General features: G+C 40.4%; 1 protein-coding gene across 1 annotated transcript in view; it reads right to left on the minus strand.

Moving 5' to 3' along the window:
- Positions 1-887: 887 nt before the first annotated feature.
- The window catches only part of RAMP3 (receptor activity modifying protein 3), a 93,783-nt gene continuing 73,906 nt past the window's right edge, over positions 888-20,764 (minus strand). The window contains exon 4 of the mRNA XM_014597402.3: positions 888-2,033. Coding sequence (XP_014452888.1) covers positions 1,778-2,033 — 256 coding nt within the window. The 3' untranslated portion in view covers positions 888-1,777. The remainder of the gene's footprint in view (positions 2,034-20,764) is intronic.

Consider the following 20,764-nt stretch of genomic DNA (forward strand, 5'->3'; position numbering starts at 1 on the left):
TCCATTATTCTCACAGCTCTAAACATGATGCTGGAACACAGGGCTTTTAATATCTATTAAATATAACATTAAATATAACATCAATAAAAATATTTTGCACTTATATCTTTATCTTGACAGATTTTACAAATATAAACTGACAATTAGCATAAAGGAGGAAAATGAGTCACTATTTACTGAAATGCACATGGGAAGTATCTTACAAAACCTGTAATTCCTAAAAATATAGCATTAATTATATTAAAGGGACCAGAACCCACATGCATATATATATATATATATATATATATATATATATTATATCTGCTTTTTGGGGGAAGATGCATACACAGTAGTTAGCTACAAGTACAGTTTATCTTTCTATATGTATTCTTTTTAAACATGGGGAGAATTTGTATGTTAATTTAGAAGCATATTTCTCATATGTCCCATATATAAGAAGTATCCCAAATACCAGGTTAAAAATATAAAGAAGGAAATCTATCTAGTGCATATAGAAGACATAGCTGTTTAGCAATTCTAGCTGTATTTTATTTTAGTGTCCAAGGTATGGAAATAAGTATTTATGCATGAAAAGTCTTGAGTATTCAGAATAATGGAATATTTGGTTTAAAAGACATTTAGCATATAACAAAGAAAAAATGTTACAATAGGAACATAAAAAGAAAATATATTTGGGACATTCTGTGTTTATTTATATCATTATATAGGAGTGTGTTGTCTTTTAATAAGACTTATTGCATTTTGTTTCTTTCCATTCCTCCACGCTCTGTTAATTCCAAGCATTGTTCTCACCTCTTTTCTTTTCACATCTTTCACATCTTCTGCACTTTTTAAGAGATGGAAAATGACTTCTGTTCAAAATTAAACTCTGAAAAGCACCTCAATTAATATAACACTTTTTATTATTGTTGCTTAGAGGACATCGCTTGAACAAAAAAGATGCTTTGTGAAGTGAAAATAGGGGCACACAGTGAACACAGTCATCAATATAATAAGAATAATAATTAAAACAAAGAAAAAAGGGATATGGCGTATGACAGTTCCTTTACCATTCCTTGGTAAATTCATAATCATTCCACTTCCCTTCATATTTTCCAGCTCTGGGAAAAGATCTTCATCCTTCCTGAAGTCCCTTCTTAGATGAGCCAATTCTAAATACACCAAAGGACGTTTTAGAAACACAATGTTTTCTCTGTATTAATAGTCACTGGCCGTATGAATTGTTCCTTCCCCCAAGACAACAGTTGTAATCTTTAATTCAATATGTTTTTATTAACCTCCAAGAAAAGCTGCCTTGTGGTAATCTCCTTGTTAAATTGCTTTAGTGGGGCTCTTCCACTGAAGTAACAAAGTTAACAAAGGCAAACTCAAAGGTCCAGCATAACACCATTGTAACTAAGGCAAATTAATCACTAATTGTGCATTCAAATACATATACATATCATTTTAGAAAATTTAAGCTCGCTCAACCAAACTCTCCTGCGGCTAGCAAGTCCATTCCCTCATTATCCAAACCTGAATGGGATTTCCATGACCTGTTAACCACAGTTATTGGTTTTGATGAAAACATGGTTTCTTTGTATGAGCAATGCTGAAAACTTTCAGTTTAGAAGCTCTGTCTTTAAGTCCAAGCAGAACACTTGTTTGACCATAGGAAAGTTTTCTCCCTTAGTACCTAACAGGTTAAAGCTCTTCGTATCTGAAACGTGAAACGGAATCAACTTTTCTTCTTCTATTTTAAAAGACAGAAAATGGGGAAAAAACAAAGAGCGGTTCATACTAAAATATCACTTCTCTTACTGCACCACACCACCAGCGTTATCATGGCACCTGTCAGCAAGACAGGAATTAAGATCAGAGGTATGAGAATTTCATCTGGAGGATCTTCCCAATGGACCTCTTCTGATGTACAATTTGAAAAGAATTGTTTATGGATTCCAGTGATGAAGTGCTCTGCAAGGGGGTTTGGCCAGAAGCAGCTTGCATTGTTGGCTTCATGCTCTGTGCACTGGGTAAAATTATCATAATACCTGGGGAGAAAAGGTAAGAAAAATGAGTCTAAAGAAAACAAAATCTTTAAGAAAAAACAGTTTGTTACCACTTTGTGTTTTAATGACTTTCGATGGGATATAAAAACTGTTCCCTCCCCCTGCATCTGCTCACCAGACAAAATCCCTGGAAACTGAGCAAGTTTTTAAAATTATTTTAAGAAAGTCTCCCATATTTTACTTCAGTACCTACTAATAATACTTGCCTTTTATATAGGACCCTTTATTGGAAAGATCTCAAAGCATACTACTACAAATGCCGATTAGTTCAGTTTTATTATTATTTTTGTATCATTTGTAATATCTGTATATGGATTTAATGCAACCTTGATTTGTTATCATCTCTAGAATCTATGCAGGGGTATCTATGCTATGGATACTTCTACTGAAAGAAAGCAAATGGAGGCTGTGGGTACCAGAGATGTTATAGTGAGTGAGAGGCAGAACTGAGAACTCCTATTCCCATGATTAGGCTACCAGGTACTGTGGGTAAAATCTTAGACCATGTGGCTGGTACTTCACTCTTTCATTTTTGCTGTGCAGAATTAGAATTAAATTCCCTTGGCTTGAAGTAGTTATATTACCCATAAAAAAACAAATGTAGAAAAAACAAGAACTTTTGAGCTAGTACTCAGGACTAATTTGTGCCTAGTCCATAGGTGGACACAAGACTGAGATCAAGTGCAGTTACAGCATAATTTCATGAAGTGTTGAATAATAATTGCAGCCCTATGTTTTTAGTGCAATGTAATGACATAAAAGCAAAGAAAATGTTAATTTTTGAACTCTTAACCTTTCCAGAAGCACTTAGTTCATGTCAGAAAACTATAATTCCTCTAGCTGCCACCTTGCAGAGAACTGTTCTCCACTGTGTAACATGTAGCACTCCATTTCAGCATAGTAACAGATGTACCAAAATATACACATAATGTGCAAATGTAACTAAGATTTATATTTATGAGTACAGAGTATTCTAAGCAAAAGGAAACAATAAGCCTAAATGAATAATTTGATGGACTGCTGTGATAGTGTCATGAGCGAAGGAGATTCGGGAAAAGGTGGAGTAGTGGGAGGAGACAGGAAATTAAGAAGTTGAATTGTCTGGACAGTCTATAGAGAGGGAAATAAATAAGGAAGCTGAATAATTGTCTGTTGTATTTGTCAATGTTCTTTTCAACAGTGTGTGACTTAAACTTATTTCAAAGGGCTGGGAAAGAGAGAGAGAGAGAGAGGAAGGGAGAGAGACAAGAGAAACCATTTGATGAGTTAAGGGACAGCATTACACTCTGTGGATCCTTCCCTCCCCACTACAGTAGGCAAATTCAGTAACTCCTGCCTGATGGCTTATTCTTACAGAAGAAGAAGAATACTCCAGTGGATCAGCAGCAACTCAGTCTCGGCTTGCGTAGTAGTGGAAGTGAGACCATGTCAGGGTCTATCTTATAGCAATTGCCACTGAGAATATAGGTTGGCTGCCTTGCAACTGCCACATAGATGCAGAATACCACATGCCGCCTGGATGGCTGCTTTCTACAAGCTGTGTGCATAAGGGAAAAGAATAGATTCATAAACACAGCCTAAGAAAAAGCCCCTATGTTCTCCCATTTCTCTTTGAACTGGTTTGGTTTCTGAGTCAATTCCGTATCTTCCTCTTTGCCTCAAATGACTTGAGACATCCACACCCAGAGGCTCTGAAACATAGTGCCTAGCATGAGAAAAAACAGTACATGTATATTTTAAGGAAAAGAAGTAGAAAGGAAGCTTCTGTGACAAGGCCAGCAAAAACAGGAAATAAGTTAAAAATAAAATACCAATATTACCCTTTCATAATTTTAATAATGACATCCTTCATCTGTTCTAGCAGTATGCATCTTTTATGTCCCAGGCTGACTTAGATTCTAAATATACCCTACTGTATGTGGATGAGACAGTGATGTGAAGAATAATATTTCATCTTAGTTATCTTTCATCTGATTATACTTCAATGCCCCTACCAAAAAACAGTACCCTTACTGGAAAATATTACTGAATTCAATAGGGATGAAACCAAACAAAATTCTACAGGAATTAAGTAGTGGTTTACAATCTTGAAACACATGTCCATGGAAATAAAAATAGTCTCTAGAAAAAATATTCCAAAATATTGGAGACTAGAATAATACTGTGTTATGCTGCTTAGATCACAGCACTTAGGAGGAGGCCAGTATCCTTATCCCCATTTTAGTGAAAGACAGGCACGGGGAGGTAAAATGACATGCCCAGTGTCATTGAATAGATCAGTGGCAGAGCAAGAAATGGAGCCCCTAAGCCCTATCCATTTGCCTGCACAGCACAAAGGAAAATAACAAAGAATAGAGATTTTTATCCATTTAATAGAACTTACTGAAGAATATTACTGTCCAGGTTGGCTTAAAGTCTATAGAAAATTACCAGTCCTTGCTAAATTCTGTTAATTTTTCCAAGCCTGTTGGCTTATTTCAACTGAATGTTATTTTACTGCTTTTACATTTAAAGTCAAATACACTCCAAAGAATCATAACGAGGCAACCATTGAGGAGCAAGATAAAAAATAATTAGGTTTGGCATATTATATACGAAAGACTGAATCCTAAATATCAATATATAATTTTGCTGCCTTAATAGTTAAAATTCTGAAGAACACTCATTTAAACACCTAAGCCTTCAAAAGAATTTGCATCACAAATTATAACTGCATTTGGAGACGTTTGCGAGAATAAAGATTAGGAAAAATCTGAACTGTTTGAGAATGATGTGCCTGTGAGTAACACTCCATTAGCTTAGATATTCAGGTGATGATAATGTAATAGTGTTCACATTTTTATGCACACCAATAATCTCTGTTAAAGTGTACTGTATGTCATCCAGTTTGGAAGGTTTCAAGTTAATTTTGGGTACTACAAAACATGATTTCTGACCAACTGGTGCATAAGGGTTTTTTTCTTTTGAGGTGGAGGTAGGTATGAATAGTTATTAAAAGTTTAATTACATAGATGTCTTTTTGCTCTGTTTCTATATGGCACCTATCGTAATTGAGTCCTGGTCTGTGACAGAGACTCTTGGCTGTTATCCTAAGTCAAATGAAAAAAAAAAATAATTTTACATTTTTTCCCATGTGTCTCACCAGTATTCCTGAACTTTAGCTTCAGGAACCATCTGTAGATGTAGGCAACTAATCAGTCTCTAAGCTGTTTCAGATATTGGTCTCCCTCCTAATATGTTCAACAAGGGTGTAAATTAATACCACCAATGAGGGTGGTTTCTAAAATGAAGACTGGATTTATTAACTACTGGTATGATCCTATAACTCTGACTCAAGTTGCCTTATGATGTAATCAAAGTGTTCAAAACATGGTTTCAGTGTTAACTTCATTTAATTTCACACATTCTACATATTCATTGTAACACAGAAATTGACAAATCTTGAGGGACTTATTGTCTACCAATTTCCATGTTTATGAGCATTTCTTAATGTTTTTTATGAGAAACCATCTAACTAGTCATATTTACCAATTGTTGCCAAATCTGGTGTAAAAAAACAGCAACAAAAATGACCAATTTTCTTTTTAAAACAAATCGCAAGTTTTCACACATTTTCTCAAATGAACATTTGCTATTTTCAAATCTGTATAGTTATCTTCAGTGAACAAATATGTTTTCTCTGCTACTTCAGATTTTCTGAGAAGCAATGAATAATTTATAGTGCAAGTTGCAATATGTTGGGCTTGTTGTAGACTTTGTTTCTTATGTAAAATTTGTGGAAAAAAATATTTTTCAGGGATTTTGACTGTAAGGAAATAATTTTAATATATATTTACATTATTTTTTTAAATCTAGAATTGCAGGTAATCAAATTCACCACTTTGATTACCTTCTGATATAAGCACATGTCCCAATAGCACGGGGTCTCTGGAATGTTCATCAAAATTAATGGATGTTCAAAATGTGGCATGCATAGGACTGGCCAGAAAACAAGGATTCAAGATATACTCACACACCCAAAGCTGAGTACCCAGTAGCCCAATGGCTTGGGAACCAATTGGGAACAGGCACTTGAACTTGGGTTCTCCAACTTCCAAATGAATGCCTTAACCATTGGGCCCTTGACACTAAGTTGTTCTTTGCCTCTCCCCTTCTCTCTTCTTGTGATCACAAACTCCATCCTAAAAAATCTTCACAGTGATTTCTTTTTTGTCAAAAGCATGCATTTCCTTGAAAAGTTTCAGTTCATTGAATCAGCATTTCCCAATGTAAAACTGTTTTGTGGAAAAAATCCCAACTAGTTCTAATTGTGCAGATCAGGGTTGTTCAACTTTCAGTGGCAGGAACCTCATGTCCCATGGGTCATACAAGCAAGAGCTGCATGCCCTGAAGGCTACATCAGGGAAGCCACAGGCCCGCAGGACCCACACAGGTATCCCCAACTCCCCACTGCTGCACCACATGGCCCTGGACTCACCCTCACCTCCCACAATGCATACTGCACTGTTCCGCTCCCTGGGATAGAGGCAAGAGGAGGCAGCCAGAGGAGGGAGGGAGAGTCCAAAGCCCCCAGTTGTTGGTGCAGATGGAGCAATAATGGGACCTACAGCTGAGCAAGAGCCTGGGGGCTGTAACTTAACCCCTTGTGGGCCACATGAAGCCTGCAGACCAGCAGTTGGACAGCCCCAACGCAGATCATACAGCTGTCCTACTAATAAAATTCCATCACATACATTGCATGCATACAATCATGCATAAATCCAGTCCAGTGCACACTGAGCCACAGCAATATTGGACTGTAAGTCATGTTTCCCCTCCACTTTTATACCAATATAAAGATAGATATCTGGGTATACTTGTGTGTTTGTATCCACAGATCTAATCAAAAACTTACAGTCTACATATATTAAAAGTGGATTTTAAATCAGGTGACATAAAGAGTGGACCAAATTCATCATGGCTATGTACAGACAGTCAAAAAGCCCAAGGCTGAATCAATTCAGTCTTTGCAGGTTAGTCTAAACTGCAGAGAGTAAACTGAGAAACAAGTGAACACACATTCACTTTGGATTCAGAAAATGCAGCCACAAGCTGTCAGTGACTCAGGCCAGAAGCCAGGGGGCACTAAAGCACACCTCTCAGCCTTCTGGGCACTGCCAAAGGGCAGAAGGGGCAAGGCCAGGCCCCAGGCCAGGGCTAGCATACTGGAGGGTGGGGACCCCATCCCCGGTCTGCCTGGGCAAGGGGCAGCAGTGCCTGCCACGCTTCTCCTCCTCCACCCTGCTCAATGGCGGGGAGGGCAGCTGTGGCCAGACTGAGGAGGGGGTGGGGAAAAAGATAGTAACACTGAATTCATAAAAGCTTGAACAGGAATAGTCCTTTCTCTGAAGCGAGTATGTACTGAATACAGCAATTTGTGACCTCAAGCACACAACAAAGAACAACCAAAAAACATCACTAAAAATGGCAATTTTAGGCTAATCCTGCTTAAAAGAGCCACATGTAGACAAGCCCAGTAAGAGCACACATAACTTAGGCTAACTTAAAATGGAATGTAATAAACCTAATAACCCACCTAATAGCTGGGTATTCAGAAAGTCCTTCTTGGGGAATCAGCAGGTGATCTTAGGTGCTGAAGTGGAGATCCCACAGGCCTCATCTCTACTTGGGGGTTTTCTAAGCTCACTTGCCCCCCTTTCTCCTTCTTGGGTGCCTTGACATTAGATGCTTGTCACCTTTAGCACCTTTGGTAGGACTCATGTATTCAATGTCTTTTCTTTCTGCTTAGGTATTCCAGTCTCCCACCTTTTATAGGTTTTGCTTTATCATGTAAATATAGTTCTCTGCTTTCTTTGATCACAACCAGCCCAAGCAGTCTGGGGCCCTCTCCTGTTCCCTTAGCTCCATTTCCAGCACATACATGTAATGACCGTGCCAGGTGTTTGCCAACACCTTCTACCTCTTGGTCTGGTCTTACAGGGCTTGGCCCTGTGTTCACAGGTGGCAGGGGATCAGTCCCTCCAGCCCCAGTTCCCCAGCCTCTTCCCACTCCTCCATGGCCTGGGGGAGCTAAGGGAAATTACATCCCCTCCCCTTATCAACTGTTTGCCTCAGTCTCTGCCAGAGGTGGGAGGGGGTGGAGTCTGCTGGTCTGCTGCTGGGCCCCTGCCTGCTAGCAGCCCCTCTCAGGCTGCTCCCCCCCTAACACCACGCCTTGCCCTGCCCCCCACTCACTGCCCCCCATGCTCCAGCAACAAGCAGGGAATAGCCCGGCAAAAGCTGTACCCTGCTACCTCCCCCATCGGCAGAACCAGCTGTGGTCCCCAGCTGGGCTTCCCAAGCCACCCCTTTGTGAGCCAGCACCCGCTGCTCCACCTAGGGAGCAGAGGGGTGGGGCCAACCCTGTTCTCTGGAGAAGACAGCACAGCCCAGCCCAGGGCTGAAAAGCATCCTGGGATGCTGGGAGGCTCTGATTTAATTTGAACCAAGAAGGAGTCTGGGACAGAAGTTCCATAAACTGGTTTGACCTAAATCAGTTAAATCTGATACTACATTCAACCAGGTTTATCTTAAACTAGTTTCAGTCCTTTTGAAACTGGTTTATGTGCACTGAGCTTCTGCTCTGTTACAGGTTTAAACCAGTTTCTGATCACTTAAACCAGTTTATGTGTAACTTCTGTCCCTAGCCCAGTGTTTTTACTCCATTAGCTTCCTTCAAGTCATGGAGGAATTTGGCTAGTAATGTCATTCACTGAACATCATGGAGAAGTTAACTTAAGCTAGAAGCACAAATGTTCTAGTAATCAGTCTGCCTTTAAGAAGAAGTTTGAGGTTGTCAGAAAAAGAAAACTTATACATTGTAACCCTCGTACACACTCACAGGAATTGTAAAAGTAATTTGAAAAAAGTCAGTCTCACTAAAAACAAATTTTATTCTTTCATGTCCCTGCACTTTGAGTCACTGCCAGGACCAGAACTAAAAGTGCTGAAATAATAATAATTAAAAATATCATATCATGAGAAAGGCTTCTCTTGTGGTCTTTCCAGCCAAAGTGGAAGCAGGAAGTACCAAAAAGTCTCACAAGAAAAATCTTCTTGTGTGATATCCAGCCAAATTTTCTAGAATTAAAGGGTGTGAATAGTTTGGATAAACTTCAAATAAGGAGTCAAACTTCTACATGATTATTTCTTGAAGTTTCAAAGCATTAAGCAACTAAAGCTTAGTTATCTACAAGTTCACAGCCAAATGAAATGAAGCACATGCTGTAAAGGTGCTAGAACGCACTTTTCCTTCTTTCATAAAAATTTGTGCCTGCATCTCATCTTCCTTCACTTGAATGTGTCCTTACTCTAAGGGCCCATCTAAAGTGACACTACATCACCATAGCTATGTGCTACAGTGACATAGTGCCCATGGGTATCTCCATGTGACCAGCAGCTACTTCACCACAGCAGTGTGCTCCCCTGTTATAGCATGCCACTATGGCAAAGTAATTGCTACAAATAGCCATTTGCTGTGCATACAGAGTAGTATGGGCAATTACAGGCTAGTACTACCTTTTGGAAGTACTAAAGCATGGAGCAGTAACAACCTCACTGCAGGCAACGTGTAGGCACACCCTAAGAGAAACAATTTCATGTATAAATCCAGATTACCTGCATCTCCCTAATCTAATCATAACTTCCACTTTGTATTGTGGGCCTACAATTCAGACAAAAGAAAATAAAACTCCACAAGCTGTAGGGAGAGAAAAGGACAGAAAATGAAAAACAGCTGGGTTAATAATACTATCATAAAGTATAGTTGACTGCTACTCCACTGGATTATAGATGACATTGTGACAGATTTATTCATTCAGGGCTAAAAATAATAGAAACATTTTGTTCTCCTTCTGAGACATTTACAGAACACTGAGTTGGGGTTCATGTCTACAGCCTGCGAGAAAATGAATACTGGTTGAATAAATTTAATTGAGAATCCCATTATACAAAATTTAGCACCAAACTGTTGCCTGATATCAAAATATATAGCTTGAAAATGTAAATAGAAAGAGCAGGCCTTGGGTTATGCAAAACCAAGTACTCCATTTCTTTTGAACAAAGAGGGAAAGTACCTCTCTCTCTTGCTGCAGGGAGGAGGATGCAGACCAGTGGCCTCAAGTTGCAGCAAATTAAGTCTGGATAGATTGGATATCCATAAAAACTTCTTCACTATTAGTCTTGTGAGGCAGTGGAAGACTTTCCTAGGGAAGTTTTGTGGACTCTCCAACACTGGGAGTATTCAAGAAAAGGTTAGACAGCCACTGGTCAGGGATGATCTAGGCATAGCTATGCGTATGTTCTACCATGGGTATTTCCAGTGCTTCTGAGCTTTGCTTGTTGCTCCCATGCTGCCCTCCCTTTTCTGCTATATGTGTCAGGGTGTTTTTAAGGCTTCTTAGAGGCATTGGGCATTGGCTACAACCAAGGCTGAAGACTTGGACTGGAGCGGGCCAGTGATCCTTCTGGCACCAAAGTCAGAGGTTCCTGGCAAGAGGGTCTCGCCCCTCTGCTCAGGATCAGATTGATTATCATATTCGGGCTTAGGAAGGAATTTTACCCCATAGCCAGATTTCTATGGACTGTGGGGGTTTTTGCCTTCCTCTGTAGCAGGGGGGCATGGCCCTCTACCTGGGACCTTTTCAGCATATATTTGAATCAACATTTTGTAAAAGTAGGACATTGGCTGTCACTGTTCCCCTGCTTTACCTGTGGCAAGTTAGGGTGTTAGGTCTATGTTGTGCCTGGGTTGGCAGTAGTTTTATGTAGAGTTTAGATTATGGTTTGTATGGGATGGTTTGGATAGTGATGGTCCTGCCTTGGGCAGGCAGTTAAACTAGATGACCTCTGAAGGTCCCTTTCAGCCCTACTTTCTTATGACTCTATGATTGCTGTAGTCAGCAAAGGGTAAAACCAGAAAGAAAATGTAGCCTGCAACCATTTAAGTAATCAATATTGTGTTATACCAAAAAGACATTTAGCAAGCAAGGGCTTTCATTAAAACGTAAGGATTTATTAGCAAACATTTCATTCCAACCTTCTTAAAACTCTGTCCAAGTGGTTATCTACTATTAGTCACAGGTGACCAATTAGGGATCACTGGCTTAAATATAGATCAGGCCCAATCCCAGCACACAGGGGCAGGAGAGTACAGTGCCAGCCCCCTGGGGCTTCATCCCAGTGCATAAGGGGTGAGAGAGGACAATTCCAGGCCCCCAGAACCCATTTCCAATGGGAGGGTGTAGTGCCAGGGCCCACGGCCCAATCCTGGCCTGTGGACTTCAATTTGGACAGGCCCCATTCCATTCACCTAGCTCATGGGGCCAAAAGGTTGGGCACCACTGTTGTAATCAAATATACAAAGGCATATCATGTTCATACACACAAAAAGTCAGAAGCAAAAGGAACTACAATTTTTTAAAATCAATCAGAATTAGGACTTCGGACAGTTTTGGAATCCCCCTATGGCACCTAAATATAAGAGCTAGATGATTTCTTTCAGCAGATAGAAAATTCTCCCGAAAGTATGCTTTGGTCATCCCAAAACTATTTGTAAGAACAGGTCCAATTGGCTAAATCATTTATAATGGAAATGGGCGGAGGGGAGGTAGATTTATGATGGGTAGATTTTCACACAACTGGAAGACATGATTGTTAACATTTAACCAATAGCCTGGTGCTGAGAACGTTCACCCCCAAATATGGGAAATCTGTTCAATTACCTCCTCTGTCAGGGTATTCTAATGGACATCACCCACATCCAAGGAGAATTAATTATTTCCAGGCTCTAATGGGGGCTGCAACAATTCCTGTTGACAATGCTCCAATTTAGCATAAAAGAGTTAAACAGCCACTGGTACAAGAACTAAAACCTGGGTGCCCCAGCTCCCAGTTGAGATTCTGAGCCCCCAAACTACAGAGACACTCTCTCTCTGTCATTAAGGAATAGCTCTAGTAGGAGGGACTGAGAAAAATGCACCTTGGAACACCAACTTACAACCTGGTTATTAGGATTTTGCCTGGAAGGCAAGAGATCCAATCTAAGTCCACTGAAAATACAGATTGTCACTTATTCCTGGCTTCAAGACTCTTTGTGCTCTGGTTCCCCATTGTAATAGGGAGATAGTAGCTCCTTCTGACCTCCCAAGGTGGTTGTGAGTATAGATTTATCTGGCACTTGCATGTTACCATAACTACAGAGAGGTAGTTAGCCATGGTAGTCTGAGGTCAAGCAGAAGCCAGGGTGATATGGCAACTTAGAGACTAACTTGTTCAAAAATAAATTAAGAGGCTGTGACACAGATGTTTACATGGTCCGGTGGGTGACAAATTGGCTTAGCAGTCACATCCAGAGAGTGGTAGTAGACAGGTCAGTATCAATCTGAAAGGATGTGGGTAGTGGGGTCCCACAGGGTTCAGTCCTTGGACCTGTACTCTTCAATATCTTCATCAGCGCCTTAGATGTGGGTGTGTCAGTCACCTTTATGTGTCACATTTCAATGGTTAATGGGTTAGAAACTTAAAAGAATTATGTTTTTTGAAGTGTCCAGATTCATGGCACTGAACATCATGCATCAGTCTGTCATGATGCTAACCCAGGAAAGCTATGCTCTGGAAACCTATCCAAAGAGTATGAAAAATTAAAGGGAAAAAAAACCAAAAACTATACATAGAAAAAAGGAAGGAAAAATAGCACTATGGAATGATGACCTGTGGCTAGGATGTGACTGGTACTGCTACTCCTCCTCCTCCTCCTCTTCAATGAAGTGGCCTTTTTTGAGGCTGGGTCTCTTTCTTGCCACCTGAACCCAGATGTAGGAGGGCTATATTGAGCAACTTTATTGTTTATTAAGCTTATCAAGGTGCTTGGCAATATGCAAACACAGATCTCAGTCCCTCAAGAACTTATAAACTTAATCAAGTTGGATCAAACTTTGCAAAATACTTTGGCAGAACCCTGAACACACACCTATTCAGAATCTCTTATTCCTAATTACAGCAATATACCCCAAGACAAAATATCCTATAGCACATGACTTTAAGATGTTGAAAGAGAAAGCATTTATAAACATGGAATAATTGTGTGCTACATAAAAGCAAAAAGTGCTATAATCGCGACAACTTGTCAGTTGTTTTAGACTGAGTAGGCTGTGCTGCACATTTGTATCGGGGAGCAGCAAGAAACCTGGTGGATGTTGTTCACAAGGAGCTTGTTAAAACATGCTTTGGTTTGAGTAAGTTCAAATAGAGGACTTGAACTCACTCAAAGCAGATATAAAACTTGGTGTTCACATCTATTCTCCCCCACCCCAGCTTCTTGTCAAAATTATATCATAAAAAAGCTTTGATGTCTGGGAAAATATAAAACTAATGACAAAAAGGAATTAATTGAGAAACAATTCCAATAACAATAGCCCAGAGTTTTGAATGCAGTCACGTCAAAGGAAGTATCAATACTTTCTGTATACGTGGAATTGTAAATGTTTTTATTTGGATGGAGGCCAATTAGTATGTCAGTAGTGCCCAGTCTGGGAAGAAAAACTGGAGGGGATAATCACGTTATTTTGGAAACATACACCTAAGCACACAGAAAGAGGCACACAGCAACCAAGATTTAAGTGCATTATTGTTGAAAATTACTGCTTTTATCACAGTGAATGGAAAGCTTTATTTGTGGCACCATATCTATCTGCACCTTCACCTAATCAAACCCCACACCATGCAACTGTGCCACAATTCTCTCCTTCTGTTGATAATGCAGGATGCAGCCATTTTTCCTGATGTTGCAAAAAGAAAAAGCAACCCTCCACAAATTGGGGGTAAGTCTTTGATGCCCATTTGGCTTGGGGGTAGGTACATTTTTCCATGTTTGAAAGTTCTCAGACTTGTCAGATTATCCAGGGCATTTATTTTGTAGGAAATGTGTTTGTGCATATGTTATACAATGTATACAATAAGTATTACCAAGTAGTGTCACTACATAGAACATTTCAAATTCTTTTTCTTCCTGTACAAGCAAGTTTTGGCCTTTCAGAAGATAATCTGTGCTGTGTCACTTCTGGGTTATTCCAAATTATAACGGTTTTTCCTTCAAGGGAAAGGGGGAGCTATACGAGCAGCAGCAGAGGCTGATCTCTGCCTTGTTCAGATAAGGGTTAATTCTTCAGGCAGAATTTGTTCCATAGGAACCAGGCATTAGAGTTGGGCTGAAATTCTGAAAGAAGGAATTGCCTTGTTCACTGTTTGATCATCCTATTGAAGGCAGCAGTATGAGCAAGTCTGTTTTAAAGTGCAGAGCTGACTGCACTGCAGTACAGTAGAGATACTTCAGAGGGAGAAGGTATTAAAGAGCTCTTTAATCTAGTTGTAAAAGGCATACCGAGAATCACAGAATTTTAACTAGAGAAATTCAAGATAGAAATAAGGCACAGATCAGTGAGAGTGATTAACCACTGAAACAGACTATGAAATAGAACAGTGGATTCTTCAACCCCAGATGTCTTCAGCTCAAGACTAGATGCTTTCTGGAACATTTAATTTAATCAAACCAGTTATTGGGCTCCAGGGTAAACTGAGTAAAACTCTTTGTCCCGTGCAATACAGCAGATCAGACTAGATAATCCAACCAGCCCCTTCTGACTTAAAAAAAAAAAGAAAAACCTTATTAATCTATAAATACTTAAGCTATGTGTCATTGATTTCTGCTCCAACAGGAAGCCAGCCTTCAAGGTTGTGCATATCCACCATCACTTGACAACAGTAATGTCAGAATAGGACCTTAGTGTTAGCAGAAGGTGCAACAGGATAACTATATGGTATTGATATAACACATTTTAACAATAAGCTTAAACTGTGCAAATATAACAAATTAATTAAGTTAACATTTAGGCTAGAGACAGAAATTACACATAAACCGGTATAAGTGATTGGAAACTGGTTCATATGTGTAACACAACAGAAGTTCAGTGTACATAAACCACTTTCAAAATGGTCAAAACCAGTTTAAGATAAAACTAGATGGATGTAGTATCATACTTAACTGATTTAGGTTAAATTGGTTTATTGAACTTCTGTGCCAGATTCAAGTTAATTCACAGTCCCCCAGCACCCCAGGATGCTTTGCACCTACGCCACAACCACTCCCTCCCCACTTCCTGCCCCCACCCCCTGCCCCCAGGCCCAAACTGTTTGATCCAGCAGAGCAATGAGGCATGCTCTAGCGCCCCCTGGCTTCTGGCCTGGGCCACCACAAGCATGTGGCTGCATTTCTAGAATCAAAAGTAAATGTCAGCTCACTTCCTTATTGGTTCAATCTATGCAGCTTAAAGTAACCTGCAAAGATTGAATAGATTCAGCCTCAGGCTTTTTGTCTGTCTGTACTTAGCCCAAATGACAATTTTCTCAAGGGATATTGAATATAGAGACAAAGATATATTAAAAGAGAAGCCTACTCTACTTAAAGCCATTTCAAATTTTCTACCAAAACAGTAAGTTTCAATAGCAAAATACAACACTGAATTAGCTCAAAATTACCACATTTCAGAGCCAGTCCTTCCACTGAAACCACTGGCAAAACTCCTGTTGATTTTACCTGGTATATAGATATCAAATAATATTGGAAGCCTCAGGAGCAGTAAACCAGCAAGGCTGCTTGCAGATGTTAAAAAAAACCAAACTAACCACAACAGGTGCTTTAATTTAAACTCCATGTGCCCCTGTGCTGAGCCCAATGCATGCCCAGAAGAGGTACCACGTTAGTTAGACTCAGCTTGCTCAATGTCTATATAGACCAGGTGCTTTAGTGGGACTTTTATCTAATGGATGATTCAATCAGCTAAAGTGTCAATACTGAATCAACTGACTCAATCAGCTATTAGATAAAAGCACCCAATAGCCACGCTGAAGCACTCAATCTAATCAGACACTGCAGAGCTGGGTTGAAATAACGTGCTACTTCTTCTGGTAAAGCATGTGGTTCTCCCCCCACCCCCACACACATCTGTCAGTGGCCCATATGTTCTTTGGATCTCTTGGGCCCAGATTCTGCTCCCACTGAGTCAACAGTAATGGGATTATATCTTAAATTTAGACTATTTTGGACCAAAAGAATGTTATCTGCTGAGCATACCAGGATTGTCTGACAAATACACACCTCTTGTTCTGCCCCAGGTATTTCTCGTATTCTGACAGTCTAGTGTTTGAAGGAATTCATTTTAGAGGCTGAGACACTAGACTGGAGAAGTGGCCATCAGCAGAAAGGTTAAAGAATCAAAGAAAACTTATAATGAAGAAATACTTCCAAAGAGATCCACAGTGACAAAATAGTGTGGAGGTGAGTTCTGCTGAAATTCAGTTTAATGAAATAAAATGATCCCATAGAAATATATCTCATCCTCCAAATGAGCATGTTTTAGAATCATCACAATCTACAGTTCTCTATGCTAGTTCCCTTTAGTCCTGATGAAGAACGACCAGGTTTACATGGTTCAGTTCTCAAGACTTCCACAATGGAGGAAATAATTCCTGCTTTCAATGTTACCAAAGTGGCAAGGAAACTGGACATACAAAGGTCTAAATACAAGCCAATACTGGCATCATTTACGTCTTTCTGTAACTATTTTCTGAAAATAGCCTAACTAAACTTAACATAGCAGGATTCCCAACACACCACAAGTCCACTTCCAGCACATCTGTAACCCAGTGAAGTTTTAAACAAATTCCTTAATCTGACGTAACTTTTTCAGATTGTAGTTACATCTATACTATCAACTATTCCTGTTTTACCAGATAGCATAGATATTCCAGATATACCTATGCTAGGTAGTTTAAAGCTTCTAGAAGGAATAAGCATGGAGCTGAGCTCTGCCTTTGTTACTATGTTGTTGCAGCTAGATTGCTAGCTGTGCCTGAGCTAAATGGTTTAAAGATAGCTTGGGTTTTTTTCCACACTACACTTCAGTCACTGATACAAACCTTTGAGACTTCTTTTCCTAGTGCAATCTGAAGCAGTGACCCTGACCTACAAGACCAATAATTCAACAATATGAACTGAAACAAATTTTCTACTTGCTCTAAATTGAACTACCAGGATCCTATTTGCAGGCCTGCAGCCACCAGAGACCATCACATTTTCTTGGCGAACACACATTTCCATTCTTCTAAAAACTGAACAGTTTTTTTTTAGTGCTACTCTGAAATGAGTAATAGCAAGACGCCAAGCAGTACTCAGAAAATTGATGCAGTATTTTGTCGATCTCCAATTCCAAAGATATTCAAAGAAACACCATTAAAAGGCGAAGTATTGCCTTAGCAGCACTCGTACAGGATTAACAAGCCTCCTTGTTACAAGGACATTTATTGTTCTCATTGCTTCTTGTAGACAAGCTGAAAGCAAGTGAAAATTAAGAGGGAAGAAAGGTTTGGCATATTTGTTGACAACACCTTCTTGTCAGCACAACTAGATACAGCTAAATTAAGGGAACCTGAACAATGGACATGAAAGCTAACTGCTGGGTTCTTTTTGTTCCAATATATATGTTTTCCTTCCTGTATGTTTTGCGAATGTGCTAAGTGCACAGAATGCTATCTCTAAAAGGAAAACATGTGAAGATTGCAGCTGGGTTGCTGCTTTTGCATTCTTAAGTACCCTTACCCCAGTTACACATAACCTCATACTTTTGTCTTTTATTTCCCAGTTAACCTTGTCCTTCATTTCCTGACCAAATACAAAAACAGGTGGCTATATTGCAGAGGCAAAATTTCGCATGCACAAATTTGTTTTGTCTGTGTAAATATATCTAACAGGTGTTACCGGTTATGTGTTATCACCTTTACGCACAAACTTCTTGCATGCGCAATTCAGAGCCATTAAGAGGCACTCAAGGATTATGAAGAAGCAGAAGTTTTAGAGGTTATCTGGAGAGATGGGATCAGCAGAAGAAGAAACCAGATCACCTCATATACTGTAAAGAGATCTTGTAGTACTTACATGCAGAATTTTTACTTGTGCTTGATCAAAAAATAAATAAAGTGTTAAAAGCAATTGCCAATAGTCACCCTCAGATGGGAGTTTGTACTCTATTAAAAAGTCCCAGGTCCTGCAAGAACTTACTTACATGGTTATCTTTGTACATGTGAGGAGTTGCACTAAATTCCATTTTTCAAGCTTGAGCATGAAATTAGGTGTTTTAGAAACAATTGCCCTAAATTTCACTGGAAAAACCTGAGAAATCAGATACTGCTGGTGCCACTTACACAGCTGTCACATTGGACTCCTCAGCTGCATCCAGATGAGCACAGACATTTGGTTCCCCTTGGGAACACCCATGCCACGCATGCTTTGGTGCGTGGCAAGTTACCCTGGGGGTGGTAAGAGAGGGGGGGGCCAGCACGGTGCTAGCCCCAGCAGCCTTACATGGGGTCCTAGGGGCCTCCCAGGACTGCAGCAGTGGTCCTGCCAGATGAAGCCTGGCTGGCAGGCACAGCATGGCTCCAGGCAGCCCAGCTCCACTTTTCAGTGATGCGTGCTGCCTGTGCGTGCACTGCTCCATTTATTTTTTCCCCACGGGTTTTTTGCCCCCCCCCAGGAAAAAAAGTAGAGCAGTGCACTCTTGCAGCACGGAGACCACCTGACTATGCAGTATGAGGCGCTTCAGATGTGTTTGTAGCACCACATACCGCACAGCCATGCTCATCTACATACACCCCTCTTGTGCAACTGGGCATGGCTAACTGCACATTCTCAGATGTAATCCCATATGTCTGGGGAACTGCCCATAAGCTACCCTGCCTTTTTCCTAACCACCACATCAGTGGGTAGGCAGGGCTGAAAGCACCCTCCCACCCTTCCAGTTGAAGACGGCTCATGGGGCAACCAAGAGGGAAAGATATGCGAGGGCCAAAAAAGCAGGAAGTAAGAAAGAGTCTGAATCTTTACTTAGTGAGGCAGGCACTGTCCTAGATAAAAGAGTACCTGGGTTCTAGCCCCTAATCCCAATACTGCTTGTGCCTATGATTCAATACAAAACACATGAGAACATTTCTTGGGGTCACTTTTCTCTTTAAAAAAACATGTTTTAATTGTTCTTTGCTGTCTCCGAGAAGGGCAAAATTTACTACTAAAGATCTTAGATGCACAGTGAACAAAATTAATTGTTAGCCTGACAGCAAGAGTACATTCTTAAAACCCATAAACACTTTAAATCTATGATCTGCTATGGAATGGAAACAGGATGCCAGACTCCCAAAATCAGAGCTCTTAAAAACTAGGAGGAAATAAATGTTCTACAAGAAGCCCCAGTGAGTGCCCTAACCTTCAAGACTAGGGACAGACATACATAAACCAATTTAAGTGATCAGAAACTTGTTTAAACCTGTAACAGAACAAACATTCAGTGCACTTAAACCAGTTTGAAAATGGCTGAAACCAGTTTGAGAGAAACCTAGTTGAATGTAGTATCAGACTCAACTGATTTGGGTCAAACCAGTTTATGCAGTGTCTGTCCCAGACCACTTCCTGGTTTAACTTAAACCACAGTTGCCCAGCATGCCAGATACTTTGCTGCTCTGGGTGGGGTTCTCTGCTCCAGAGAGTTGGGCTGGCCCCTCCCCTCTGCTCCCTTGCTGGAGCTCCAACAGAGATGGCAGGCATAGCAGCATCTGCCTGGCTTCCCCCTACCCACCCCCCGCACCACTCCCTGCTCAAGCATGGATTCCCACCCACAGCACAGACTGTAGTCAGCACATGGTATGCTAGCTAATTCTGAGGTGTCTGTGTAAGACAGACAGGACAAAGACAGACAGGACAGTATCCGCTTAGGGCTTTATGGAGCTAATCAACAGCTCCGCTGGTAATGTCCCTCTGTTCCTTCCTTGCAAAAAGTTGTTTAAGATCTTGAACTAATCAGAGAAGCTTTTGTTTTGCTGATGGGCTGATAAATGCTATGTAAGTAAATGCTGTGTAAATCCCTGCTGGCTCTCTGGCCAGTCAGGAGCAGTAAGGGTGGGGGGAGAAATCCTTCTCTAATTAGAACATCTTTCTGGGGCCTGGCCACACACCCCCTCAGCTCAGCAGTGTGAAAAGGAAGGGAGGACTGCTCTAGCACCCCCTGGCTTCTAACCGGAGGCACTGCAGGCATGTGCCTGATTTCCTTACTCTAGAGGGGATGACTGTGTGGTTACAAACTGGTTTAGCCTAGTCAGGTTAGACTAACCTGCAAAGATTAAATTAATTCAAGCTCAGGCTTTTTGAATGTCTGTCCCTAGTGGCCCAAGAGCCCCCAACCATTACATAGCCCGAACCATTACATAGCCAAATGCCTCCATCATAAACATTTTTTTCCAATTAAACTTGCCATGGGAAATCATTTTCTTAGCTTACAGGACCAAGCAGCCCTTGAACCCCTTCTATTGTGGGCAGAGATAAAACTCTGCTTCAACCAATGATTAATTCCCACCATTAAAATGTAAAAGTTTAAATTAAATTAGTTTAGATGTAGGAGACCTGCTCAGGGTACACATCCAAACTGCCAACATTTTGCATTTATTTTCCAAATGCTTTTTAAATGTCTTATTATCAGAGCAGTCACAGAGGTGTTCTGATTGTCAGTTCACTGCAATCACATTTCTTAGGGAAGTAGAAGCAAGAGGCGATTCTTCCTCAATTAATTCTCTAA

The sequence above is a fragment of the Alligator mississippiensis genome, chromosome 5, assembly GCF_030867095.1.
Source record: "Alligator mississippiensis isolate rAllMis1 chromosome 5, rAllMis1, whole genome shotgun sequence".
Taxonomy (NCBI): Eukaryota; Metazoa; Chordata; order Crocodylia; family Alligatoridae; genus Alligator; species Alligator mississippiensis.